General features: G+C 32.1%; 2 protein-coding genes across 3 annotated transcripts in view; both read left to right on the forward strand.

The window, feature by feature from the left end:
• LOC143542502 (uncharacterized) overlaps positions 1-26766 on the forward strand; it is a 44994-nt gene that overhangs the window by 13643 nt on the left and 4585 nt on the right. The gene's annotated exons all lie outside the window — the stretch shown is intronic.
• Positions 1511-3570, forward strand: LOC143542500 (glycine-rich RNA-binding protein RZ1A-like). Of its 2 annotated transcripts, XR_013136911.1 has the most exons (4): positions 1511-1907; positions 2259-2792; positions 2882-3163; positions 3245-3570. XR_013136911.1 is itself a non-coding variant. In XM_077035072.1 (3 exons), the coding sequence occupies exons 1-2, from the start codon at positions 1797-1799 to the stop codon at positions 2775-2777; spliced, it is 630 nt and encodes a 209-aa protein (XP_076891187.1). In that variant the 5' UTR covers positions 1511-1796; the 3' UTR covers positions 2778-2792; positions 2882-3570. The 2 variants fall into 2 exon arrangements, 1 of the variants encoding a protein (XP_076891187.1); XM_077035072.1 differs by having other exon boundaries at positions 2882-3570.

Below are 26766 nucleotides of genomic sequence, written 5' to 3' on the forward strand. Positions count from 1 at the left end.
TGGTTTGAAATAGTTGTTTGTTGTGTGACAATTTTAATTTAGGTTGTAGTATTATCAATAAGTGTACCGAATTACTATCAACCTTCTGATAGGATAATGCTACTGATGACATGTTTCGAAATAGTGGTTTCTTAATTGTTGTTATGATACATGGCACTACTATTAATAGATAGTAAGCATCCTAGATTACTATGAACCTTCTAATATCAACTAAATTTTGATTACAGGTCCAGCCAAAAAGAAACAAAAAATGCATTGAACAAAACAAGGACACAATGTTGGCAACACAAGGCCAAATTTTTTTGGTTAAAACCACCTAGTACTTTATTATGTCAACCCACATAAGTTGGGCCTTTTGTAAGAAACATGTAGTAAACAATCCCAAATATAAAGTTGGGTACTAGGACTTCGTCATATGTAGTAGTTTACTATGTAAACCCACAAAGGTTGGGATTTTCTGTAAAATCATCTACGTAAGAAAAAGAAATACAAGCTCGGATGCTATAGTTCCCTATATAGACTATGACGATCTCTGTACTTTTTTGGTCAAATGTTTTTAGGTTTACTCAAATATTATGTTATTCAACCTTCAGTCCATGTAACATTTGACACTCAAACATTGCTTCTTTACTTTTATGTCAAATGTTATTCGAAAATGAAACAACTTGCATAGCTCACATCACCACGAGGGCTACAAACCTAGCTATCAACAAAAACATGTTTATTGACATGACATGAAACAAACTCTCATAAAATTGGGTAGTAAAACTTATGACCATCATCGACCAATAAAAACGTGTGTTTGGTAGGCAGCCCATTAGGGCCCAATATGAGAAATTTAGGTCACAGCCCGGTTTAACCCGTTTGAGATATATAACATGGATAGAATTAGATAGGGCAAGCCAAGAATAATAATAATATCATCAATCAATCAGCCCTTTATAATAATATCATTCCTCCGTCAAATCAACGCTGCAATCGCATCCTTCTGCTGGTAAGCTAATCACTCAATTATATGTTCAGTAAACTTTGATCTCGATGATTTTATCATTCATCTGCGATTAACGTTCTTATTGATTGCTTTCTGGATCGTAATTGCTGTATGTATGAGACTTGATTTGACAATCTGTTTCGCCGATTATAACTGTGTTTGTTTGTGTATTTAGGGTTCATAGTTTGGATTTCATGTAGACAGACAAGAAAATCATGTGTCAAATTGATGTGCTTTGAGTTTTGATATTAATTTACTGAATTCTTAGGGTTTTAACAATCAAACATGGTTTAGAATGTTATGAATTAGGATTGAAGTGATTATAATGATTTGTGTATCAAATTGATGCGTTTTTGTGACTATTGACTTTTAAATTTAGTGAATTTCTAGGGTTTTATTAATCAAACATGCTATAGGAAGTTGTAAAGTTGATTATATGGATTATGAGGTTTTACAATTGCGTTCTTTTAGTAATTTAACAAGTGTAATGGTCATTTTGAATAGAAGTGTTTGGAAATTGGCAATTCTATATGAACACGGATCGACTTTGTTATGGAAAGTAAATTAGCACAGAAAAGAAAGCGGCACGATAAATACATGGTTCGGGACTTTGGTCTAAACTTTAAAGAATGGTCTATGTTCAAAGTATATGCAGAAAAGCTAGGGTTTACAGTTGCAGGTCTTATGTTTATAAATGAAGAACCGGGCTTGGCTATACGCCTATACTGGAAGAAGATAACAAGCTCTGCCTGATGTTCTTTTTTGCTGTTAATGTTATGTTTACTTGGGTACTGCAGTTCTAAACATGTCTGATGAGGTGGAGTACCGCTGTTTTATTGGTGGCTTGTCATGGTCAACATCTGACAGAGCTTTAAAAGACGCCTTCTCAAAGTTTGGTCATCTTGTTGATGCAAAGGTAACATGGTTAATAATGTTTGTCTCGAATTTTCACTAATTGTTTATAACATTATTTGTTGATATCTAGCAGTGTATAATGAGTTTATATGAGAATGCATTTGATATCATCATTAAAGTTTTATACCTGCATTTGAGTCTTGTTTGAAAAGCTATTGTATCACTCCAAGCAATTGTGTTTATGCATTAAAATGATTTTTAAAAGAGTTTTAAGAATAATTTCTTTACATTTATAGATGTTTTGTTCTTTTTCTGGCTAGTACGACTTACATTGCATTGTATTGCATTCTAGGCTAACACATGGTAAAGATCTTACTTATCTTGGTTAAAACTTTTTTTTCGTACTTTTTAGGTTGTCTTAGACAAGGTCTCCGGTCGTTCACGAGGATTTGGGTTCGTGACTTTTGATGAGAAGCAAGCAATGGAAGACGCTATTGAAGCAATGAATGGGATGGATTTGGATGGGAGGAACATTACTGTAGACAAAGCTCAACCTCAAGGCGGTTCAGGGAGAGACTATGATGGTGGCAGAGACCGCGACCGTGGTCGTGATCGTGGTCGTGATCGCGATTATGGAGGTGGTCGTGGCGGAGGCGGTGGTGGTGGTGATTGCTTTAAGTGTGGCAAGCCCGGACACTTTGCTAGGGAATGCCCAAGTGAAGGCGGTGATAGAGGCAGTAGGTATGGCGGCAGGGATGACCGGTATGGTGGTGGCGGCCGTGGTGGTGGTGGTGGTGGTGGTGGCCGGTATGGACCGGATAGGAACGGTGATCGTTATAGTGGACGCAGTAGGGATGGTGGTGGTGGTGATCGCTACAGTCGTGACCGTTCCGGACCGTATGAACGCCGTTCAGGCGGTGGTTTTCGGTGATCGACAAAATGAATGGTACGATTTGTTAATATAACTTTATTATATTATAAAGTGGTGGTTTCAAGTTTCAACCAATATGCTTATATGTTTGTATAAATATGCAGATGCTGGATGTTGAAAGGTGGTACTGATCTGGACGGAAATGAAGGGGTTTTTCTTTAATTCTGCAAGATGTCGTTTTACTTCTGAATGTAGTAATCAAATGAAACTTTTATGGACATGGGACCTGCTACCTAGCTAGTTACCTACTATGTTGGATTGGTTTGGTTGGTTATTAAGAATGTCGGACCTTCTTTGTTGCATCATAAGTTGTATTACCACTGGTGATGCATGATGAAAAGTTACTTTTGGGTCCTCGTTTCAAACGGGAGCCAAGCGTGAAACGGGTAACCTTTTATGATTTACTTGGATCATATCGGTCGTAGTGGTTGATTATTAATTTATTAACATATTTAACCTTTTGGCAGGCAGGGTGGGTTGGTTGTGTTTAAACATGATAAATTTGGGAATAAAAGGTTTTTGAAGCAGCTTATTATCTATCTGCAAAGTGAAAATGATTCGTTTTGGAGGATTGGTTCTTGTTTACAACTGTGGTTCTTGTATCTTTTGTTCCAGCACATTGTTTCTGTTCTTCGTACAGTGACGGTTCTGCCCTTGAATTTTCGACCCGTATTTGAGCCCTGTTGTGGAGAGACTGCATTTTAGTTTCTTGGCATCTCACCTTTTTGTTGTTCTTCTGCTGCCTGCTCAAACTCGGTTATTTGGTGATTACAAATTCTGAAGGTTTGATTTAGTCATATCCTTGGCTGTTTTTTACATATATATAATACATTAGTTGTTAAATTTGATTATACAAACTAATTTATTACACTAATTATTAAATAAAACAGGTAGATGTTTAAATCATGACTGGAATGAGATAGAAAGATCTTACTCGATTGTAATTTAAATATCTAAACGAGTTTATAGGTGATAGCTATGTGAAATGGGTTGTTAGTTTTTAAAAGTAGGTTACGGGTAGACGGGTCAGCCTGTTTAGCCAACAAATGGATCAATATCAAACACAATATGCATTATGGTTACTAAATAAATGCTTATTTTTGTGTCTTGTTAGAAATTGACACCTATGTGTTATAATAACAAAATAGTTATGCATATTGTACAAAAATGTTATAATATAAGTCTATTAATATTCTAAATTAGGGGTGTTTTGAAAACCGAATGTACCGACCCGTAACTTAATTAGCCAATGAAATAGAATTGATCTCACCCAATTGTACCAAAAACGATGGGTCGGTTTATTGATTCTTTGATAAGAAACCATGTGGGTTGGTTATGGTTAACTAGGTTTTTCTAACTGATTATATTTATTTTTTTGAATACTATAGATTATTTGTTTTTTTCTTACTGACTCAAATAATATGTCTAATTATACTCTTTTGAGGTTTTTTTAGTTACACCCAAATTCACGGTCAACTGACCCGCAACATTCCAAATCGAAACTGTCTTAATTGATTAGTTAAGGTTTAGGCAAAACCGAACAATGCGAATATTCTTTTGTTTCCTTTTTGTGTTTTTCTTTTGTAAAACTGTAATGGTGAGATATCGTCAAATTTAAACGGTTCTTACGGACAATGTATTACGTCATATGCGCATATATATATATATATATAAATAAATACCGAACTGAATAAAGCATTTTACATCATATCAAATGCATTATAAAGCATAAAAAATAGATATATTCAAACATTTAGTGAACATCTTTATTTCCAAACAGCTTTGATGCTAGATGCGCTATTCTCTTGTCTACCATCTATATCCAATCACTTGTTACTTCCGTTATGAATATTATTAGTTTTGATGCTAGACGCCTTCACTTGTATTAAATTTTTAATGTACATTTTATTATTTATATTAGTATCAAAGAACATATTAGGGAAGTATAAAATGAATGCCCATTTGAGTTGTGTAAACCCTATATAACATCGTTTGTTTGTTTGTTTGTTTTTGTCTTTTTAATATGTAATATATGTTATATTTAATACAAAATATCGAAAAATTAAAAATAATTGTTTTGCTCTATTTTTATAATTTTTTACTAATTTTTATATATGTTTTCAGGTGAGAGAAAAAATTATATTTACTTTATATTTTTTATTAACTTTAATTATAAACCACAAGTTTCAACTTTAATTAAAACATGTGATTGAAAATGAGTTTTTATATTTTTCACAACTCAAATGGGTTTTTATTCTAACCTAACCTTATATATATATATATAGGGGTGGGATCTAGTGAAAACTCCTCTTAAAAAGAAACGTTAAAAACTCCTACAAACCCATTTTTAACTTTTAAAAAAAAAATTTTGAAGTTTCTTTTTTTTCCATTATTCTTATATGTTGTTATTGGTTCAAAAAAAAAACTTGTCGATAACCTCGTCGGTATAGTACGCATGTGTAATTGTGTACTTTGCATATATGCAAAGTGTTTGTATTGCATAGAATACTACACTATTGCACATATTTGATACACACTATTGTATATATGCAATATAAGACTAATACACGCATCGAATACACATTAGTACGTATGTGTAATACAACATTAACGCACATGTGCATCACATCGACTTTTATTTTAGTATTATTTTTTTCCATATAATACAACACTACTACACATACAATACACAATTATTGAATATATGCAATTAAACACTATTAAACTCAAAAATATATAGTAATACACATGTGTAATACAACGGTATTGCACAGTAACACGTATGTGCATTACAGCGAGTTTTTTTTTAATTTATTTTTTATTTTTTTTATTTTTTTCAAGCAAAGAGTAAGAAAATATAAGAATAATGGCAAAACAAGAAATTTGAAAATATTTTTTTATTTTTAATTAAAAATAATTCTTTAGAAGTTTTTAAGTTTTCTTTTTAAAAATGAGTTTTCTCTTGATCCTCTCCCTATATATATATATATATATATATATATATATATATAATATATAAACGAAAACCCTAAAATCCTAGGTGTCGTGATGTGGTCGCTCTCCCATTTTATAGAAGCCACCAGATTTCTTGATTTTTAAATGGAGGCATCTCATTGATTTAACCCAAATTTATGGGTATGGGTCTTACCAAAACCAAATAGCTCTTAAACGAGTTATAACATCTCATTAAATTAAAAATTAATCTTACCAATTAGTTGATATGAAAATCCTACAAAATAGGAATATACTAAAATTTAATATCCAATTTAAAAAAAATATTATTTATAATTAATAAACAATTTTATAATAAAAAACATAAGCGGGTCATGGGTCACCAAATCCAGATAGCTTTTAAACGAGTTATAACATATCATTTATTTATGAAACCATTTCATCATCAAACCCTAAGTATATTATTAACTTACTTACAATAAAGAAAATTAAAATCCAAAAAATAAATATTAAAAAACGAAAAATGTAAAACAACCATTCTCTCAAGACATCAGATTACTTTATTTGTAAATGAAGGCTTCTCACGCATTTGACCCGAATTCACGGGTAAAGGTCTCACCAAACCCAGATAGCTCTTAAATGGGTTATAACATCTCATTATATTAAAAAATAATCTCATCAAATATTTGATATGAAAATCTTATAAAATAGGAATATACTAAAAATTAATATCCTATTTTATTTTTAAAAAAATATATTATTTATAATTAAGAAACAATTTTATAATAAAGAAAATAAACAGGTAATGGGTATCACCAAACCCAGATAGCTTTTAAACCAGATTATAACATATCATTTATTTGTGAAACCATTTCATCATCAAACCTCAAGTATATTAATTATTAACTTTCTTACAATAAATAAAATTAAAATCCAAATATACATATATAAATATTAAAAACGAATAATGTAAACCAACCCCCGTAATACGGAAGATAAAATATAGTATGTATGTATATATATATAGGGGAGGGATCTTTTGAGAACCATGGTGAGTTTTAAGAACTTAAAAACTCCATTTTATGCCACACATTTAATTAAATGGATTGGAATATGTGGTTGAGATTAAATCTGGCAAAAAAGTCAAAGTAGAAGTGAGAATAAAGATGTAAATGGTTACACTAACTTTTACGTCCGTTACACATGTGTAAAAAGTCGGCTCGGTGCGTAAAAAATTCTGTAATTTTTTTACGTGTATGTAACCTACATATATTACGCATGTGTAAAAAAATTTGAAAAAAAAATCGTTACACTGAGTTTTTTCGAGTTATTAAAACTCAAAAGGGTTCTCATTTGAAATATCCCACACACACACACACACACACACACACACACACACATATATATATATATAAAGAGTTAAAAACCTACTTGAGTTGAGTTGAGAAAGTTCTAGAAACTTATTCTCAACAACATATTTTTAATTAAAGTTTGAATCTTATGATTCACAATTAAAGTTAATAAAAAATGTAAAAGTTAATTAAATTTTTTCTCTCTTGAAAATATATATAAAAGTTAGTAAAAAATATAAAAAAATAGCAAAATATATATATTTTTTAATTTTTTAATATTTTGTATTAAATGTAATAACATATATTACATATGTAAAAAAAAAGATGTTACATAGGGTTTTCACAAGTTTTCTCAACTCAAATGGGTTTCATTCTATACATGGCATATATATATATATATATATATATATGTTAAGTTCAGGAGAGAAATGAGAAATGTGATAAATTAATACGGCCCACTAGTTTTATTTTTTGTTTTAAATGTTTAAAAATAAATAAAAAAAATGTAAGTGCAACAATAAATGTATTCTCTCTCTTCAATTAATACAACTAATATAATCATAATAAATCACTCTCTAATTATGGATACACATATCCTATATGTGTGTAGGTTATATGTTTTTCGTGTGTAGGTAATATGTTTTAACAAGTGTATGCTATATGTTTTTGTTTTGGCTGTATATTTTTTATTGACATTTAATACTAACATATGTAAGATAGTTTTTTGTATTATTCATTACAATGTACCTACGTGTTGATTGATATTGATATATTCAGTTGGAAGAAATTGATTTTGGATAGAAAAAAAAATTAATATATGAATATATTGTATTTGTGTAGGACAAAATTTTCAAGTGTAGGTTATATGTTTTTCGTGTGTAGGTTATACGTTTTCGTGTGCGTGTGTAGTTTATTGATGCTGAATTTTGTGTGTCGGTTATATATTTTTCGTTTATAGGTTATATGTTTTCTTATTATTAGAACAAGTTTAGGTTATATGTTTTTGTGTAGGTTGTGTACTTTTTTATTGGTATTTAATGCAAACACGTGTAAATAGTTTTTTGCAATATTTATCACAATGTAACTATGCGTTGATGAATATTAATATATTGAGTTGGAAGAAATTGGTTTTTGATAGAAAGAAATTTTAATGTATGAATAAATTGTACTTGTGTAGGATAAAAATTCAAGAGAAAAAAAAATAAATTATAAAAATAAATGAATTATTATTATTATTTTCTAATTATAATAATTTGATTAGTTATATTAATTGAATAGATAACTATTATATTTATTAGTTATATTAATTGAAGAGAGAGCATGCATTAATGCTTTACTCATTTATCTTTAAGCATTTAAAACATAAAATAAACTAGTGACTCATATTCATTTCTCACATTTCTTACAGTAATCTAATTTCTCTCCTGAACCATCCCATATATATATATATATATATATATATAAGGTGGGATCAAATTAAAGCTCATCTTAAAGAGAAACTTAAAAACTCCTAAAAAATTATTTTTAACTTATTTTTAAAAACTTTTATGTAGCGTTTTTTACATTATTCTTATATGTTGATATTGTTTTAAAAAAAAAAAACTTCGTCAGTAAGCTCGTCGTTGTAGTGCATACGTGTAATAGTGTGTATTGCATATATGCAAGAGTGTTGTATTGTATAATATACAACACTATTGCACCTATTTGATACGCACTATTAATTATATGCAATATAAGACTAATGCGCACATCGAATAGACATTAGTACGAATGTGTAATACAATACTAATGCATACGCGCTACATCAACTTTTATTTTTTTATATATTTTTTGCATATAATACAACACTACTATACTTATACAATAAACAAATATTGAATATATGCAATTAAACACTATTGAACATAAAAATACACAGTATTACACATGTGGAATACAATAGTATCGCACAGTAATACGTATGTGCAATACAACGTCTTTTTTTTAATTTTTTTATTTTTTTTTCCGTTGAAGAATAACAAAATATAAGAAGAATGTAAGAAACAAAAATTTTAAAATATTTTTTTATTTTTAATTAAAAATAATTCTTTAGAAGTTTTCTAGTTTTCTCCCTAAGGATGAGTGTTCTCTTAATCCTCTCCACATATATAAATAGGGTAAGGATCCTAAGAGAATCCTTGGCAAATTGATTTGAGAACCATGTTGGAACACTAAAAAAACCTCTAACAAAATATAAGAAGAATGGAAGAAACGGAAATTTTAAAATATTTTTTTATTTTTAATTAAAAATAATTCTTTAGAAGTTTTCTAGTTTTCTCCCTAAGGATGAGTGTTCTCTTAATTCTCTCCACATATATAAATAGGGTAAGGATCCTAAGAGAATCCTTGGCAAATTGATAACTTTAAGAACCATTTTAGAATACTAAAACAACCTCTAAAATACTAAAGAAATATTAAAACAAAAAAAAAATTTTAAAAGTAAAAAAAAACCAAAATTCTTATATTTCATTACGGTTTCATAAAAAAAACCAAAAAAATAATAATAATTCGTATTATGCCTATACACATGTATATAATTTCATTTAATCTCTAGTTACGTAATATACACATATGTACATTATCATTTACCTTAAATTATACATATGTGTTTTTTACAAATATATAGAATAAGGATCATGTGAGAAAATTTTGAGAATTGAGAACTATGAGAACCATTTTGGACCACAAAAAACCCAAAAAAAATATATATATCATAAAACAAAACAAAAAAAACACAAATATAAAAAAAGTAAAAAAACCAAAGTTATTATTTATCATCTCGGTTTCTAAAAAAATGAAAAAATAAAATTCTCGGTTTAGCTAAATTATACATATATGTATAATATGTACATATATGCACACATATGTATAGGTATATGGACATAATACGAATTAAAAAAAAACTTTTTTTTTGGTTTTTTTCTTAATGAAACCGTAATGAAATATAAGAATTTTAGTTTTTTTTTTACTTTTTTAAAATTTTCGTTTTCATTTTGTTTTATAAATTTTTAAATACTTTATAAAGATTTTTTTAGTAGTCCAAAATAGTTCTCAAAGTTCCCAATTTGCCAAGGGTTCTCTTAGAATTCTTTCCCTATATATTTATAGCAGGGAATTATGATGTGTTTATATAGGAAAACATAAAACGAACTAATTATGGCCTTGTGGCCCGTTTAAGCAAGTAAATATGGTTTAAGGGAAAGAATCAACGAAATATACTAAAAGATCTGGTCTTAAGCAGAGGAAAACGATTTAGGACGTGTGTTTTAGTTATATTATGATTTCTTGGACCTTAATTCACTCAATAATGCTTAATATACAAGATTTTATACATTAAACGAGTTTAGAAACGAAATCGAGTTAACGAACTGACCAGTTGCACCACCACGCTGCGTGGCCAAGGGGAGGGTAGCCCCCCCCCCCCCCCCGCGCGGCGCGGCCCCCCTAGAGTGCATGTTTCAATTTTACATGTTTAGCCCATGTAGTTTGATGTTTGGTCCTTTATTGAATTTTATATTAATTAAATAGGTTTTAAACAACATGTAAAACATGAGGGGTAATAAGTGCACATTAGAAACTTAAATGTTGGATTCTTGATTAATTATAATGATCTAAAATATTCCCGGTTCGGGTTATGAGTAAACGAACACGGTTTAGAAAATCCGAAATGTTACAGTCTCCCCTACTTTAGGGAATTTCGTCCCTAAATTAAGGAAAACCAAAACATCATCGTTTTGAAAACAATTTAAACTTTTAAGGAAAATATCATAACATAGAACTTCTAATAACCGAAGCAACGCTTCAAATGACAATCCGATAAGGGCACTTATATATAGGATGTACCAGTGGCGTATCCACCATGTCCTTATCATCTCATCATTCGTACCGTTACCCAAGCTACCTTAGGTTCTAGATCATGACACACAATTATACGTATTATGAATTCCATGCGAGGACTTGAATAATTATGTTCCGGACCATAATTACTCTTATCGTCGGATGGTCCGCATAATCTGCTCCATCATGTGGGTTATAAAACGTTTTAAATAATTTTTTTAAGAGAAAACAATTGTTTTGATAATTCTAAATATAATTTTAAATTATAATAAATGTTCGAGTTGAATTAATAAAACCATGAGATTTTGAAAACCTCTTTTGCTTTTAAAAGTAAAATTTTGAAAATTGAAAGAAAATAAATTTTGTGAAACAGATGTTATTGTGATAATCGAGATTAAGGAAATGAGATGAAGATACAAGATCCTAATAGATTAATTTTGATAAAGGAAGCTTTATTCATGAAATGATATGCCAAAATAACAAATAGTTAATGGCATGCGGAGTCCTTAAAGATCGTATTCTTTAGGAATGAAGTTCTTAAGATCGAGAGTATAAGTTCAGCTGAAGATTTTGGTGAGTCAAGTTTAATTAGTTTAAGAACTTATGAGATTAAAGGGAAGTTAATGTAAAGTTTCTATGTTTTCAAATTGTGAATCTAGGATGGGATTAATTTGAGTAAAATATTCTAAAATATTATAAAACTTAGTAGTTAATAATTTAATTACTAATGAAAATGCAAAAACATACGTATTTGAATAAATTGTTATTAGATTAAATTGAGAAGCGGATATTCCCGAATTACCGAGATAGTTCTATTTCAATTAAACCTTTCAAATTATATAAAATATAAGGTAGATAATTAAATTAGAATAAATTGAAAATTCGTGGATTTTTTTTCCTTTTTCATAAAATCGTTATAAATATTAAGAAGTAAGTAATTTGAATTATTAATAATGGAAATTTGAGTAAATAATAAATTCTAAATTAAAGTGAAGCATATAATAAATTGAGATAAATGCGAGGCTAGAAATACGTGAACCATCATAACTATTCTAACAACTATGAATTTATCATTTAAAATGTTCAAAATTTTCAAAAATCAAAGTAGAGAGTTGAAATATTTATGATGAAGGTTTAATCAAAAAGTCATTTTAATAATAAAAGTTGCATTAATTAATGGAAAATTTTTAATTTAAAAATGAAGATTAAATTTAGAGAATACATAATTTAGTTTAATAATAAAATTTATAATAATTGAATTTTAATAATAAAGATTTATAAAGTGGAAAATAAGTTGTGAAAACCATCATGATATTTGAGGAAAACGAGAGATAATAATATATTTATAGTTTAAAGTTGAGAATAAGGATTTAAATGTACTTAGAAATTTATAGTTTGAGGATATGGATATAATTTAAATAATATTTAATGGATATGAGTTAGTATAAGATTTTTTGTTCGGTGTATTTTAGTTTTTTCGAGATTGGCGGTTATTTGGTTAACGGCATACAGCAGCAACTCCTTGGTGATTCTAGCAGTCGTACGGTGATCGTGAGAAGCAGATGAACGACGTTGATTATGACGATGATTTTCTGGGGAAGACATCATACGAGGACCAAGAATAAAATTTTAATAAGATGATGGGTAAGTTGTGTGAATAAGTTGATATGAGATGATGGGGATGCGTATGTATATGTATTAGTACTAGTGAAGACTCGAGGACGAGTCAAGAATTAAAATAATATGTATGAGTTCGAAGCATTTAAGTAGATGAACAATGTTTAATAAGATTTTCCAAGAATAAAATAATCAAGCATATCAGCTAGTTGACCTCCCATTAGCTTTCCATGGCAATTTGAATGGCCCAACTAAATAAAACATCATAAAGTTTATGAATTGGCCTCCCATGAGCATTCCATGGCAATTTGATGGCCCAATTCAAATAACGTGTAATAAACATTTGAGTTGATCAGCCCATGAGCATGTATATGGCATTTAACTGACCCAACTAATTAACGAATTATCGAATCAATGGAGTTGTTCGGACCATGAGCGTTACATGGCGTTTAACCGACCCAACTAAATATCGAATCAACAAATCAAGTATAAGTAGTTGGTGTATCTCGGGAACCACCCCGGACGATACTTTCCAACCCAAAAATCAAATCGAAAACGATTTAAGAAATGGATAGTTGGAGTGCCCATGGATTTCCATGGATTTTTCACCCAACTAAGCATTTAAAATAATTTAAAAACACAATTTGGAAGTATAACCGTTTAGCTGGTTATGTTTACCACGTAACCGTTTAGCCGATCACGGGTACCATTTGAAGTTATGGTTGTACGACATTGTCATACCCCCACGCTTTAAGGTGAAAGAGCAAGACAAAACACGGGAATTCTTAAGGAATTATTCACAACAAAAGGTAATCTACTAAAATTAAGAGGGTTTAAAAATATTTTGAAAGTGAGGCATAACCTCAGAATTTGTGTGTGTGTGTGCAAGATAAATACAATTTAAATAATTAATCTAAGCAAGCTGTAAACAATTTATTAAATAGCACATAAGGAAATTCATATAAGCACGTATAGGGTTCCTAACATATGTTTAGGACCATTAACGATCTATCTTATAACCTTCGACTCTGATACCAATCTGTCACACCCCAACCTAAGGCGGAAATGACGGGGCGTGATCCTATTGCTCATAGCTCGAAGATACTATCAAATATAAAATGTGACAATATCTAATTATTATTTTATTCAAATAATACACGATATCCAAATACAACAATAAAATTCAAATAAACATAAACAATCAGTTAACTTCTAGTTTGTCTTCAATATAACCCTAAGGTCTTTCTAAGTGTCCATCCTTTAACTCAGGCAACCTGCATATGCATAGAAAATGGAGTTTTGTCAACAAACATGTTGAGTGAGTTTATCACCAAGTTTTGACACCAAAATAATGTTAATAAGATAAATAAGCAAAACGTAATAAATGCGGCAATGAATCAAACCATAAGCAAATAAGTTGTCAATTAAACCATTGTCGAGCGAATCGGGCGCCAATAAATCAACCATGAGCAAATAAATAGAATAAGACCATTGCCAAGCGAATCGGGCGGTGGTCAACAGAATGAGAACCCTCTCCAAGGGGATATGTCAAGCGATTGCATACAAAGACAAGTAAGCACATAACAAATATATTTGATTAATCAAATACAATTACACGTTTGCTATTATATATATATATATATGTAGTATGGTATACACATATGTCCCTAAACCATTTTAGAAAACTGAGTAAAATAGGGTAATGATAAAACTCACCTTAGATGGAAGGCAAGTGATTAATAAATACGATAAACGAACTAAAGATTAAGCGAGTCGTCCACTAACGCGCCATACGAGATAACTAATCAGAACCTGAAATTTGTGATATGAAACTATAAATAAAAACGAACTTAATGCCGCTGGAATCAATCCAAACGGATGAGTAGAACTCTAGTTATGTTGAATTAAACGTTTAAGCGAGCTGGTACTGACCAGAATCCGAACAACGAGTCGGAAGTCGAGTTTTGGTTAGTAGCCTTAAAATCACGTTTCAAGAATAAAATTCTTCTGGACCGAACGTTGAATCTCACCAGAAGCATGAGAAAACGCAAAGTCAAACTTGTTGACTGTTTTGCCCTTTAATGGGTTTTAAAGCAATTGACCAGTCAACACCCTTCAACCACCGAAATTGCTTGAAGGTTATTGACTAGGGAATATGTATGAATGAATTTACAGTTTACAACTTACCCGGAAAGTGAAAGGATCGATGAGAAACGGAAGTCAAAGGTCTTAACGCAAGCAAAGTCAACGATCAAGTTTTGTATCTTTAACGAATATGCAAAAACCGAAGGGTTTGCGAGATGGAAGAGGCTAGTGATGGCTGGAGGAGGTGTATTAGGGTTAGATTAAAGTTAACAGCAGGGAATTATGATGTGTTTATATAGGGAAACATAAAACGAACTAATTATGGCTTTTTGGCCCGTTTAAGCAAGTAAATATGGTTTAAGGGAAAGAATCAATGAAATATACTAAAAGATCTGGTCTTAAGTAGAGGAAAACGATTTAGGACTTGTGTTTTAGTTATATTATGATTTCTTGGACCTTAATTCACTCAATAATGCTTAATATACAAGATTTTATACCTTAAACGAGTTTAGAAACGAAATCGAGTTAACGAACTTACCAGTTGCACCACCACGCTGCGAGGCCAAGGGGAAGGTAGCCCCATGCGCGGCGCCCCGGCCCTCCTAGAGTGCATGTTTCAATTTTACATGTTTAGCCCCTGTAGTTTGATGTTTGGTCCTTTATTGAATTTTATATGAATTAAATAGGTTTTAAACAATATATAAAACATGAGGGGTAATAAGTGCACATTAGAAACTTAAATATTGGATTCTTGATTAATTATAATGATCTAAAATATTCCCGGTTCGGGTTATGAGTAAACGAATACGGTTTAGAAAATCCGAAATGTTACACTAGTAAAAGGTTTAATTATATTGAGTTGATGCATATGTGTGCTTATGATTATTTGGTGAGTTTTTATTATTCCATAGTTGCCTTGGTGATTGTTTATCATAGAATAGGTTGCTATTAGGTAATCTACTATTTGTTTTTGACTATTTTATAATTGATTTGCAATAAGATCATAGGAATAATAATTATTAATCAAATAAACCTAAGTGTGTGCTAATAAAATAGCTGTAAGGTGCTAGATTATTAATAGGTCTTTATTGATCAAGCTTGCTAGATTTAGTTTTTCGTAAGGAGTTCGTCTAGGTTTGATTGGTTAATTTTGTCTATCAAGTCAATAAAATATATTAAACCTCCTATGATTTCCGCGCTGTAAGGTAGGATTTCTCATAAAGGAACTAGTTCATAATTAATTAGGTAACCGTAAGGAAACTTGATTCTTAAAACTGTTTTGCGTTAAAACTTATTAGAAACCCATAATTGTCTTCTTGAGAAGGTTCAGGGGTCCTGTTCAGGTTTTCCTTTAATCATCTACTTTAAGATCCCAGTTACATAACTAAATATTTTCCCGGTTAATTGACAACTGAAACTTAGGGGATTCTAGCCTATGTAGTTTTTCATTATCATCTGATTAAAATCAACAAACTTGTCTTTCGTTTAAATTACTGATTTTTCTTTAGTTTTTAATAATAGTTTAAATTTATTATTCTAGTAAAAACCCCTTAAAACAAATAAACAAATAGTCGTGTCTGTAGTTGAGTCTAATTAGCTAGTTAAACGTAATTTAAAGAGTCTCGTGGGTTCGATATCCAGATTTACTTAGCTGTACTAGAGTCGACCGGTTCACTTGCCGGTTAGTAGTTTTAGTTAAGTAAAGAATCTAGAATTATTACTTAGTGTCTAGATTTGCTTAAATTTAGTTCATAATTTTGTAACTACTTTTAGCACATCAGATAGTGCCATTAGGCATCAGAAATGAGTTGGAATTCAGCCTTGAGCCCAATTTGTATTGAAGCACTTTATGAAGTAACTGGCATTGACCTTCGAGACCGGATTGCGACATAGTCGATGATCTTGTAGCATGATTGAACCTTAATCAATGATTCAAAGTGTGACCTATTACCTACGTCTATGACGGAGTCTATTGCATCACCCTGCATCATGATAACAAATGTCATGACCTGTGTATTATATGAAATAATGAATTAACCAGTTAGGTTGTTAATGTTGTATGTTACTTACATTGTGGTCAACAAATAGGTAGCACAGCTCTGCACATTTGCCTTTTGACATCCATTGTTTTAGTACGCGAACAGTGATGATTCCTGGATTCTGTCCTTTTATATCACATATACGTGTGGGTGTCATTTCTATATAAATGAGTATGTAAAGTAAAGAAATATATATGTTAGATAATATAACAGTACTTTTTATGTTAGTAGCTTCATGTGGTATGTATTTTATCTATAAAATCAGTATATACTAAGTTTTTGGTGATTTTGGGTTCTTCATTGTCTTGTGCAACTATTAAAATTTTTAGTGACTGTGGTGAGGTTGCCCTTGACAAAGCCACGCATAGTTGTCCATCACCAAATGATGGATGTGGTAGGTATATGCCTATTTTGTCTAGAGATAGCCATTGGCTCTTGTTTATTGTCATTGCATAGCAAATTCTTATCGGGAGTTGGGTTCGTTTCATCTCAAATGGTAATTCTTTGTCTTTATGTGTTAATGCTATCCTAGTGTAAGGCCACGATCTTGGTGCCCTACATTGGGTGTTGGATTTACTCATAAACACAGTTCTAAATATCAGAGTGAATTAAAACTTTCACGGAAATATAAAGCATCAACCATTTCTTACAAATCATTCAATTCTTTTCCTTAGAAACATCTCAAATTGTCTTAACATAAAACATAACCATAAAAACATAAGATCCTTCTGTCTTCAGATGCTAGCCACTTCAGTCCACTGCCATGTGTTTTGCCTCAAGCCAGATGCCTCATTCTATTAACCTGCGTGCAGACTAAATGTCTGCTACGCTGAGTGAGTTCTAGTTAATCAGGAAACATACATTACAATCACATACTTGCATATACGTATCTGAAGATATAAATTACATAATTAATCGAAATACCTTTGATACATACATACATACATACTAAATAAATGCGAGATGGCGGTGGGGAGTGTAAATGGGGAACTGGTTCTGATGTGTGCCGCAAATGTGGGAAGGCTCATGGTGGAGAGTGAAAGTTTGGGTCAAATTCTTGCTATAAGTGCGGTAAGATGGGACACTACGCCAATGAGTGCGGTGCAGAACCAGCATGTTTCCGATGTGGAAAAACGGGCCACATGACGAGGGAATGTACTGAAGTTGGAAACATTGGAAAGAAGGATGCTGAGAAGAACAGGCCAAAGATCAGAGGTTACATGCTGACACTGGAGCAGGCCAAGCAGATTCCTGATGTTGTGACAGGTACATTTCTAGTAAACGTTATTCCTGTTTCGGTTTTATTCGATTCAGGTGCTAATAGAAGTTACGTAGATGTAACGTTTTGTAAGGTAGCTAAAATGACGTGTTGTCGTGTGCCTGAAACTTTTATGGTAAAACGGCTAGTGATACCTCTGTTAGGATAGTGAGAATGGTTAAGGACGGTAATGTAGAATTAGAGGGACGTGAGTTCCCTGTTACTCTTTTTGTAATGACCTTAAGAGGATTCGATGTGGAAACGAGAACACATCACCATGAATTTCATAATTAAGCTACCGCATACAGCTAAGAACAACGATACCATCTGGGTGATTGTGGACCGATTAACTAAGATTGCTCACTTTCTGCCTATACAAGAGGTCATCTCGTTAGAAACGTTAGCGAATGTGTGTCTTATGCCGACAAACGACGACGACCAATCGAGTTTAATGTTAGCGACAACGTGATGTTTAAGGTCTCACCGTCAAAAGGTATTATTCATTTTAGAAAGAGAGGGAAGTTGAGTCCAAGGTATATTGGACCGTTTAAGATCATAGCTCGTATAGGAGAGGTGGCGTATAAGCTTGATCTACCTGCAGAACTGGAAGATATTCACTCTACCTTTCACGATTCTCACTTAAGGGAATGCGTAAGTTTTACCCGCAGTTGTTTATTTAATAGATAGGTTTCAGGGACGAAACCCTTTTAAGGGAGAGAGACTAGTAATGTTCTCGTTTCGATAAATAAATAAATAAAATATTCGGGATTATTTAGTTATCGTGTCGTGAGGCGTCAATTAGATTAATTAAATATTTTTGAAGAATGGATAATGTTAATAGAGGCAAATTGGACTTAAGGATGATTATTAGCCTAAAAGCCTTGGGCTTGCCTATTTAAACCTCTAAACCCTAAATTGCATCCTTATCCTCATCATTCCATCATCATCATCCAATCATTGTCACACACCCATACACACACAAACCTCATGTACACCAAACATTCCAAATCCAATTTCAACCATCCAAGATCTAGTTCTACCACATCAAAAAGGTAAACATTATAACCATTTTCGTTTCGTTTTCTTTTCTATAAAATCGGTAATAAACAAACAAACAAACAAGTAAGGGTTAAAAACGAGAACGAACCGAACTAATTAAGAAACGGATATTGGTGAAATAAGTGGAATTAAATTGGATCTATCTATACCTATATATAAAGGGATGTATAAATGTGTATGTGTGTGTGTATATGGATATCTATACACACAGATGCAAGTGTATATATAGATATATATATGTGTGTATCTGCAGCCACGGGAATCAGATGGACTCGGAGGTCCAAAGGTACACCGAGCCTGGAATCGAGCTCTGACAAGGCTAGACTCGTCTCCAGCGATCTGAAGGCAGGCACGAAACCCGATGCACGACCCAAACTTAACCAGATCCAAACCCAACTAGCCATAAGCGACTCGAAACCAAGCGATTAGACCCCGTGCGACTCGTTGCAGAAACAGATTCGCATCCTGTGCGAATGGAAGGGATGCGAATGGTTTTTGAGGATTAATTCGCATCTCGTACGAATTCTTCGGAAGCGCATTATTGATGCAAATTCTGTTATGGGAATCAGTTGTCGAGCGAATGGTTTAAGTGCGGATTCTCTATGCGACTCGAACCGTTCTCGTGTGACTTGAAACCTATCTTCGTCGGCCTGGTGGCCGGAAAGACGCAAAACGGCGGCAGTGTTGCAGGTGGGTAAAGGAGGAAGCTCCGACACCTCTCTTCTTCTTTCTTTCGTGGGTCACGGCTGCCGAAGGTGAAGGAGCTCGTGGTGGCGGTTGCAGGTTACAAGGAAGAAGATGAAGGATGTGAGAGAGAGGGGGGGTTAGGGTTAGCGGGTGTTGGGAATATATATATATATATATATATATATATATATATATATATATATATATATATATATATATATATATAAGTATATAATAATAATAAATAATAATAATAATAAATCTTTAATAAATATATAAATATAATAAGTTATTAATAATATGATTCTAGGGGTGTGAACACTTAAACGAAACACGAACCCGAGAGCCGACTCGCTTAATAACTCGTAACCCGCCTCAACAGGGGGACGTGACTAGAAGGCAAATCGAGCAACCAACCCGTTAATGAAAGAATTCATTAATGAGAGGTAATTTATAAAATATATGTATAATGATAACAGATATGAATATGGGAACCCGAAATAAAGTTAATAAGTGTAAGCTAATAATAATAAAATAAATATAATAATATCTATAACTATATATATGTTAACAATAAATATCAATAAGAATGTAAATTGATAAGATTGGTTAGTGAGTAAAATAAGGTTAAGTACTTTAAACTAACATAACCGGTTTAATAAGGTTATACGTTCGGTTCAGTTAACTTAAAAGTTAACCACGTTAACTTAAGAAATGAATAACAAGAAATTATAGAGGACTAATACATGTACATATTTAACAGTTAGTCGAGCGCAGTTGAAGAAATGAATTACTATTAATTCAGAGAGGAATCGTCTGCAGGTGAGTTCTAGCCCCTTTTCTGTGTTACGTTTTTCGGAGCTGTGTGCATACTACGACATGTTAGATTAATACACTTACCTTAAATGGTAAGAGTATATTAATTATGATTGAGTATGTCTGTGAACGTTATTGAATGATTAATTTAGTATGTCGTAGTTATAATTAATTATATTATAATTGAAGAATAAAGGGTTGCGGACCCTAATAATATCTGCGAAGAATAAATGGTTGCGAACCCTACTAATATCTGCGAAGAATAAAGGGTTGCGGACCCTACTAATATCTGCGAAGAATAAAGGGTTGCGGACCCTAATAATATCTGCGAAGGTTATAAGGCGAAAGGTTTTTTAAAATATAGAAGGGACAAATAGGCATTAATTAAAGAAAGTCAGATAAAGTATGGAAGATTGTATGTATGTATGTATGAATGTTAGAAGAGCAGGTAACTAATTAATACGTATCTTCGGACGCGTATTAATAAGTAAGTGGATGCAATGTATGTTAATTAACTAGAACTCACTCGGCGTAGCTAACTTTTAGTATGCACGCAGGTGAGTAGATTGAGGCAGGTTGCTTAGCGTGGGACACGTGGCAAATAAATGAAGACTATCATCGAAGAAAAGAAGAGTCACGTTATTTATGTTTAATGTTTAAGACTTATGTTATTTCCGTTTAAGACAAAGTATTTAAGTTATGTATGATGGTTGACTTTTATTCCATGAAATGTTTTAATTAACTCTGATTTTCTGAATATGTGAATGAATAAATCCAACCAGCATGAAAGTAGGGTTCCCGGGCTCGGGGGCCTTACAGTATTGCTTGATAACGGGGGTATGTCATGTAGTGGGGACTATTTGCTAGTTAGTTACTTAAATGCACCTTAATCGTATCTAATGGTCATTCTGGTAGACTTTGATGCTTAAGTTTAGGTTTGGTTCAATAAAATATCCATGATTGTCTTAGTTGTTACATATGGGCTTAAAAATTGTACAATTATGCAAAATTTTGATCATCTAATCTCAAGGTTTAAGTTAAGTTGGGGTGGTCTGGTTCGGTAAAACCATAATGAAGCATGGTAAGGCGGTTTAAGGGCTTTGAAAGTGTGGGTTCCATTTTTATCAAATGAATTAATAAAACTGTCACACTTTATTTTTCCCGGTAAGTATTAAGGCATGGGTTTAAGTGGAAAGCAATATCGGCAATCGTAGTTTTTTGTGTTCTTTGTGCTTGATTAAGATAATCTAAAAGCATTTTGTAAAAATAATCTTTGATTCTGATTCCATTGAAAAGTCTTTTTCGGGACGAAAAAGGATAAGTGTGGGGATGTGATGGTTGGGTAAAAGTTAGGTATTATAATATATTAATTAGTTATAGTTAGTTAAATAAGTGAATAAACATTGGTACTTCAAGCATCTTTATGTGTTTCAGGGCATTGGACACTATGGAGGCTTACATGGTTGATTTACGAGCTTGGAATGAAAGCTTAGAAGTACGGGAATGGGATTGCACGCTTCACGAGGCATAATAAAGAAAAGAAAAAGAGTTGATTTGACATTTTTGTCCTTCGCACCACGCGAAGGACTGGAGCTAATTGTTCGCGCTACGCGAACCAGCTTGATATTGATCCCGACTATTTTTTCCTTTGCGTATGCCCATTACCCTTTCGCGCGACGCGAACCACCTTAAATCGAAGAAAACTAACCTTAATCACTATATAAGCATATCTAAGCCCCATTCGTCAGACCATTACTTCCAGAGGCAGAAGAGAGAGCTGAGATCGATTTCCGACCATCCCGAAGCTTTCGGTTCCTCGTTTGATCACATGCTCATCAAGATAAATAATTATAAAGTAATGTCAATGCTCGGCTAAAACCTTTGTGTTCATTCTAGGCTAGAGTTTGTGTATTTTAGCTTATGACAAAATTCATTTTGCTTCATGAATAAGAATTTGATTAAGTTTTATTGATTTGATCCTGTTCTATTATTGCTTGCTTGTTTAAACAATTTGTGTTTTCAATTATCTATTAGTGCATCACTTGTTTGGTTTTGTTCATCAACACTTAGGGTTAGGCTCTTGTGTCATTGGACTAATAATCATCGGCTATTGTTATTTAATTGGTTATCGTAAAACATAAATTGGTAATTGGGTAGATCGAGTTCAATTGTGTCAACAATCCGGTTAAGTTATCGTTTTTCATCATAATTAAACTAATAGGTCTAGTAATTACTGCGCAATCAAGTCAAGTGAATCTGTAATTAAGTTGAATGTCACATTACTCGAACCTAGAGTGAATACCTTTTATTATTATTGTTTACAACTTTGCAAGTAATCGTTTAGTTTTAATAATCTATCTTTTCAAAACCGATTGACATCGTCTGTCCGTTTTTAGTTAAATAATTAATTTAGTAAAAATCATAAAATACTAAGTAGCACTTTCCTTGAGTTCCTGTGGAGACGACGTTACTTACATGTACTAGTATAGGTATTTAAGTTATTAAAATCAATTGTTTGAGTAGACCATGACAGCCTACGTCAACCACCCAACTCATTATTATTTAACATAATTAAATAATTACACATCCTTAAATAAATAAAACTCTTTTTATTTATTATATTAATAAGTTGGATGTTACACGGTTTGGATTCACGGTTTAGACTATATAAAAGATATAAAAGCTAACACAGTACTTCTCTAAAAAAGAGCACACCAGTTAAAAAAATTTTATAATGGCATGAAGTTCATAGTTAGCATGAACATAAAATGCATATTAAAAAAAATAATAAGCAATGCATAAAACAATTTCAAGCATCCTAAAAAGCCATTTCAATGGTCACCAACTTTAAAATAGATTTCAGTAGTTAACCATAAAGGGTTGAGATTTGAGAACTTTATATCCATTTAGCCCAGTTTACTTCAGATAAATTAACCTCCATTCAAATGTATTTAAGTGTGATATACAATACTAATCATATCTAATATAAAATATTTTAGTATGTTTATGTTACTGGTATACTTGGAAAAATACATGTTATAGCAGACAAAAAGGTATAAGCTTGACCTAATGGTTAATGTTTCACACTTTTACAAGATTTACTTTTTAGTAATGTGTATATATGCGTTGTGTATCATCAGGTTCAAGGTGCGGTTTCACACTTTTACACAGTTACTAAGTAAATTAGTTTGCATACAAATAATTATCTATGTTAATATATTATTACTACTTACAGAGTTGCAGAATATAACAAACAAATTAATATATTATTATGTCAATTCGGATCGGCTAAGCTACCGAACGTTGGTTGAACCGCTCGGACCGGCCGGTCCGGTTTCAAAAACAATGTTTTAATGCTAAGATTTAAAAAACAGAAGAACTTACCTTTATTTTCTCACCCCACCACTCAGGCGATGCATCGATTGAGCTTCTCATCCCACCGATTCCAGTTTCAAGACTCGTCTAGTGATCATAAAGCTTCTATTCTTTCTTCATGACATCCTATTTGTTTTTAATTTGTTATTTTATCAAGGGTTATGCCTGTTTTTTCGTGCATGGTTTTTACTATATCCTCCCAACCAGCCCTAGTAAAGTGAGTACCGGGTCTATTCCCCTTTCTAAGTTCGAGCAAGCATGCATCGATAAACTCCTCCTTGAACGTATCATTAGACCATAAGAATTTTGCTTTATTCTTTTTAGTTGATTTTTCCATTATCTGATGCATAGCAAGTTGCACTAAAATCACATTCTATAGTCTCAAACAAAATCACAAGATATATTTAAGATTCTATCAAAAAAAAAAAATCAAACAGTATGTCAATCACAAAATTATGATAACTTGCAGTGAATGCTCTATTGACGGTGGGTTTTAAATGGTTATAATATCATGAACTTAACATCTTTTTAACACTAATATATCCCTATCTTTTGGCCATAGCTAAAATAAAATTAAAGAAAAACACACACACACACACAAAATTGAAACAGTAGCTAATTGAAAGCAATGTTTTGGTCATGTTGTTAACTACTTGAGTTAAGCAAATGGTATGAAATTTCATTGAGACATTTCATTGGACATGTGGTGGGCATGATTAAATCTTGTAAATCAAATAAGCTCAAATAAATAAAATCAGACACAAAACCTCATGAACTACACAAGATTCATCTAATTGAATTATAACTCAAAAGTCTGAAAAATTGATGATGCTTTCAGCTAATAGGTTTAGGTTCAGCGACATTAGACAACCCTAACTAACAGTGAACATGAAGATCCCTAACTTTGGAAACAAGAAAACCCTAGCATGAAACATCGGGATGGAATACACATGACAGTTAATCTAACAAAACTCTTCACGAAATTAGAAAATTAAACAAACCTGGTAGGGATGGATGGAGATGAGGAAGATGATGGCAGCAGAGGTCTTGTGTTTTTTGAGTTTTCTGAATTGGAGTATACATCGACAGTTTATAGGCAGTGGAATGTAGGTGGTAGTTGAACAAAGAAGTAAAGAGAGAAGTAAAGAGATGCAGGTGGTAGTTGATAGAGAAGTTAAGAGAGAAGGAAAGAGATGCAGGTGGTAGTTGGTAGAGAAGTAAAGAGACGCATGTGGTAGTTGATAGAGAAGTTAAGAGAGAAGTAAAGAGATACATGTGGTAGTTATGAAGTGAGTTATGAACAAGGATGTAAGGGTTTAATGGGAATATCAAACCCATTAAATTAATAAGTTATAGATTCCTAACTTTTTAAAACCTCTTTATTTTGCTTTCTTCATAAGGCCTTATTAGAGGGGAAAGGACACTCATGGGTGCTACCCATGCATTGGCCAATCATAAACCGTTATTTCATTTTTACCCTTAAGTACCCATAAACCTAAAAATAACTAGAAACACCTATCCACAGGTACCATAATTTTTTTTTTTGTTTTTTGTTAAAATTTAAAAATAAATAAAACAATTAAATGTAATTAAATTAAAATTTCATTAAAATTAAAACTATTACATAATTGAAAATCGGAAAAATAAAATATGACGATCAAAACCAAAAAAACTAAAACACAAACATCTAAACTAGATGATCCTTCTGCCAATTATATTTTTCCACAATTTCTTGTTTGTGGGTTATAGCGATTTTTTTCACCTCGTCCTCTAGACGTGTGGCCGAGTATATGCCTTAAAGTCTGTCATATGTCCCTTTAGCTACACTCCCACGTTGTTCCGCAATCAACGCTCTAAAATCCTTCACTTGTTTATTAGCATCCACCAAATCTTGAATCGCTGCTTCCTTCTTAACGTGTACGCATCTAGTTTGTCACCCAATCCAATTTGGTTTGATGAACCAAAGGACTTTTTACCCTTTTTCTTTGGTTGCGTAGGATGATTTCATCGTTCAAGTCTAGCATTGATGTGTCCGTTGTGTAAAAATCGTCGAATGCACATTGTGTGTAGTTGGTAGATATCGATGATTTTCTTTTGCTTGAACATCCAACAGATACCTCGCCCAACAACGGGATCTTGGTCCATTTCTCACGGTCTTTAACAACCTTTCATGCATCAACGTGCTTGAAACCTTGGTTCAATTGCACCTGGTAATCTCGAAGTGCGTTTTCCATAACAGTCAAATCGTTTCTCATGGACGTTTTGTATTGCCATAAAACTTTTTTTCATCCTCTCGTCATATCCCACTTGAAACCATGGATATTGTGCTTCCACATCACCAGCAATTTTTAAGAACAATTTCGACATACGAAACCGGTAACGGAAAACACCGTCATTGTATTTTGGTTCCTCCACAAAATAATCATTCATAAGAACTTTGTTACCTTTTTCGCGATCACGTCGAAGAATTTTTTTAGAAATGCGAGATGAAGTTGGCGTGTCTTCCTCTTCGGCTTGCTCGATGAGATCTTTGAAAAAGCGTATGCTACTATCATTTGGAAAATATCGTTATTAGAATCGTCCGACAGTAAGAATATCCTGAGATCATAGTTAAAGAAATTTGCCATTGGGGTTTGAGTGAATAGAAATTGTGAAGCTTGAGTGAATAAAAATGATGAAATATTTGAGTGAATAAAAAAGGTGAAGAGTTGTTGGTATTTATATGTAATAAGTTGATTATTAATGGATGTTTTAATTTAGGGAAAATGCCCAAAATAAGCATTTATGAAAATAAATTTATAGTTTTAGGTATCATTTATAAAAAAAATCCAGAAATAGGTATTATAAACTAGTCATGACGAGTAGTTTGTAGA

The sequence above is a fragment of the Bidens hawaiensis genome, unplaced genomic scaffold (assembly GCF_021521415.1).
Source record: "Bidens hawaiensis isolate Kalapana, Puna unplaced genomic scaffold, B.hawaiensis_p1.1 tig00012889_1, whole genome shotgun sequence".
Taxonomy (NCBI): Eukaryota; Viridiplantae; Streptophyta; class Magnoliopsida; order Asterales; family Asteraceae; genus Bidens; species Bidens hawaiensis.